The 1,621-nt window shown below is 72.7% G+C and overlaps 1 protein-coding gene across 1 annotated transcript; it reads left to right on the top strand.

The window, feature by feature from the left end:
- Positions 1-117: 117 nt before the first annotated feature.
- Positions 118-1,615, top strand: GRINA (glutamate ionotropic receptor NMDA type subunit associated protein 1; the record flags this gene model as incomplete). The annotated part of the gene is made up of 5 exons (XM_035314056.1): positions 118-333; positions 420-620; positions 927-1,055; positions 1,163-1,306; positions 1,465-1,615. Coding segments are annotated over 5 exons (840 nt in total), but the record flags the coding sequence as incomplete, so codon positions are not given.
- Positions 1,616-1,621: the final 6 nt, after the last annotated feature.

Here is a 1,621-nt window from a genome sequence, read left to right on the forward strand (position 1 = left end):
GGCCCCCCCAAGCCGTGGGAGGGGGGCACAGCAGTGTGGGGGCACCCCCAGCACCCCGGGAGAGGAGGGACCCCCGTTTGTCAGGGCTCACCCCCCAGCCCTGCCACCTCTCCCCAGGCACCGCGCGGCCGCGCCGGGGGTGAGCGGCCGCCCCCGGGGGGCCGGCGGCGCTGCGAGCCCCCTGCCCCCCCCCCGCTCACCGCCCGGCCCCTCTCCGCAGCCCCGCTGCACAGCACCTACCACGAGGACGGGCCGCCCTCCTACTACGACAACCAGGACTTCCCCTCGGCGCACTGGGACGACAAGAGCATCCGGCAGGCCTTCATCCGCAAGGTGGGGGCGCGGGGGGCCGGGGCCGCCGGCTGGGGGGGGGGGGGGTCTCCGGGGGTCCCGTGCCGAGCCGCGTGCCGTCCCCGCAGGTGTTCCTGGTGCTCACGCTGCAGCTCAGCGTCACCTTCGCCTTCGTGGCCGTGTTCACCTTCGTGAGGGGCGTGAAGGGCTTCGTGCAGCGCAATGTCTGGACCTACTACATCTCCTACGCCGTCTTCTTCGTCTCGCTCATCGTGCTCAGCTGCTGCGGGGACTTCCGCCGCAAGCACCCCTGGAACCTGGTCGCGCTGGTGAGAGCGCGCCCCCGCCGCCCGGCCCCACGGGCAGGGGGCAGCCGTGGGGCAGGGGGGCAGCTCTCAAGGCCCCCCCAACATCCTGGGAAAGCGCGGGGCCCGGCAGCCCGCCTGCTGCGGGAAGGGCCCGTCCCGGAGCGGGGCTCATCGGGCGCCGTTTGGGCAGCGGGGGTGACGTGGCAGAGCCCGGGGGTCCCTCTGGAGGCCCGCAGCCCCCTCCCCGGGGAGTGAGCGCGCGGCGAGGGGCCGGCAGGGGGTGGCTGTGCCCGGCTGACGCGTTGCCTGTCCCGTCCCCCCCCCCAGTCCATCCTGACCGTCAGCCTGTCCTACATGGTGGGGATGATCGCCAGCTTCTACAACACGGACGCCGTCATCATGGCCGTGGGCATCACGGTGGTCGTCTGCTTCACCGTCGTCATCTTCTCCCTGCAGGTCCGCGCTGGGGGGGGGGGGGGGGGGGGGGGGGGGGGGCTCAGGGCAGAGGAGCCCCGGGGTCCCCCTGCTCTCGTGCGGCCGGCTGACCCGGCGCCGTCCCGCAGACCAAGTACGACTTCACCTCCTGCCGGGGCGTGCTCATCATCTGCCTGGTGGTGCTCATCCTCTTCTCGGTCCTCTGCATCTTCATCCGGAACCGCATCATGGACATCATCTACGCCTCGCTGGGGGCCCTGCTCTTCACCTGTGTGAGTGCTGGGGAGGGAGCGCGGGGGCGCCGGGAAGGGGGCTCAGAGCGCTTCGTTCCCCGGGGGCCCTCGGGGGGTGCCCGAGGCAGCCGGGGGGGGGGGGGGGGTGACACCCGCGGGGCGCCGCCTCCACCCGGTGCCCGCCCCGTCTCTTGCAGTTCCTGGCGGTGGACACGCAGATGATCCTGGGCAACAAGCAGCTGGCGCTCAGCCCCGAGGAGTACGTCTTCGCCGCCCTCAACCTCTACACAGACATCATCAACATCTTCCTCTACATCCTGGCCATCATCGGCCGGGCCAAGGAGTAGCGGCCCC

This window comes from Oxyura jamaicensis, unplaced genomic scaffold (genome assembly GCF_011077185.1).
Source record: "Oxyura jamaicensis isolate SHBP4307 breed ruddy duck unplaced genomic scaffold, BPBGC_Ojam_1.0 oxyUn_random_OJ70602, whole genome shotgun sequence".
In the NCBI taxonomy this organism is placed as follows: Eukaryota; Metazoa; Chordata; class Aves; order Anseriformes; family Anatidae; genus Oxyura; species Oxyura jamaicensis.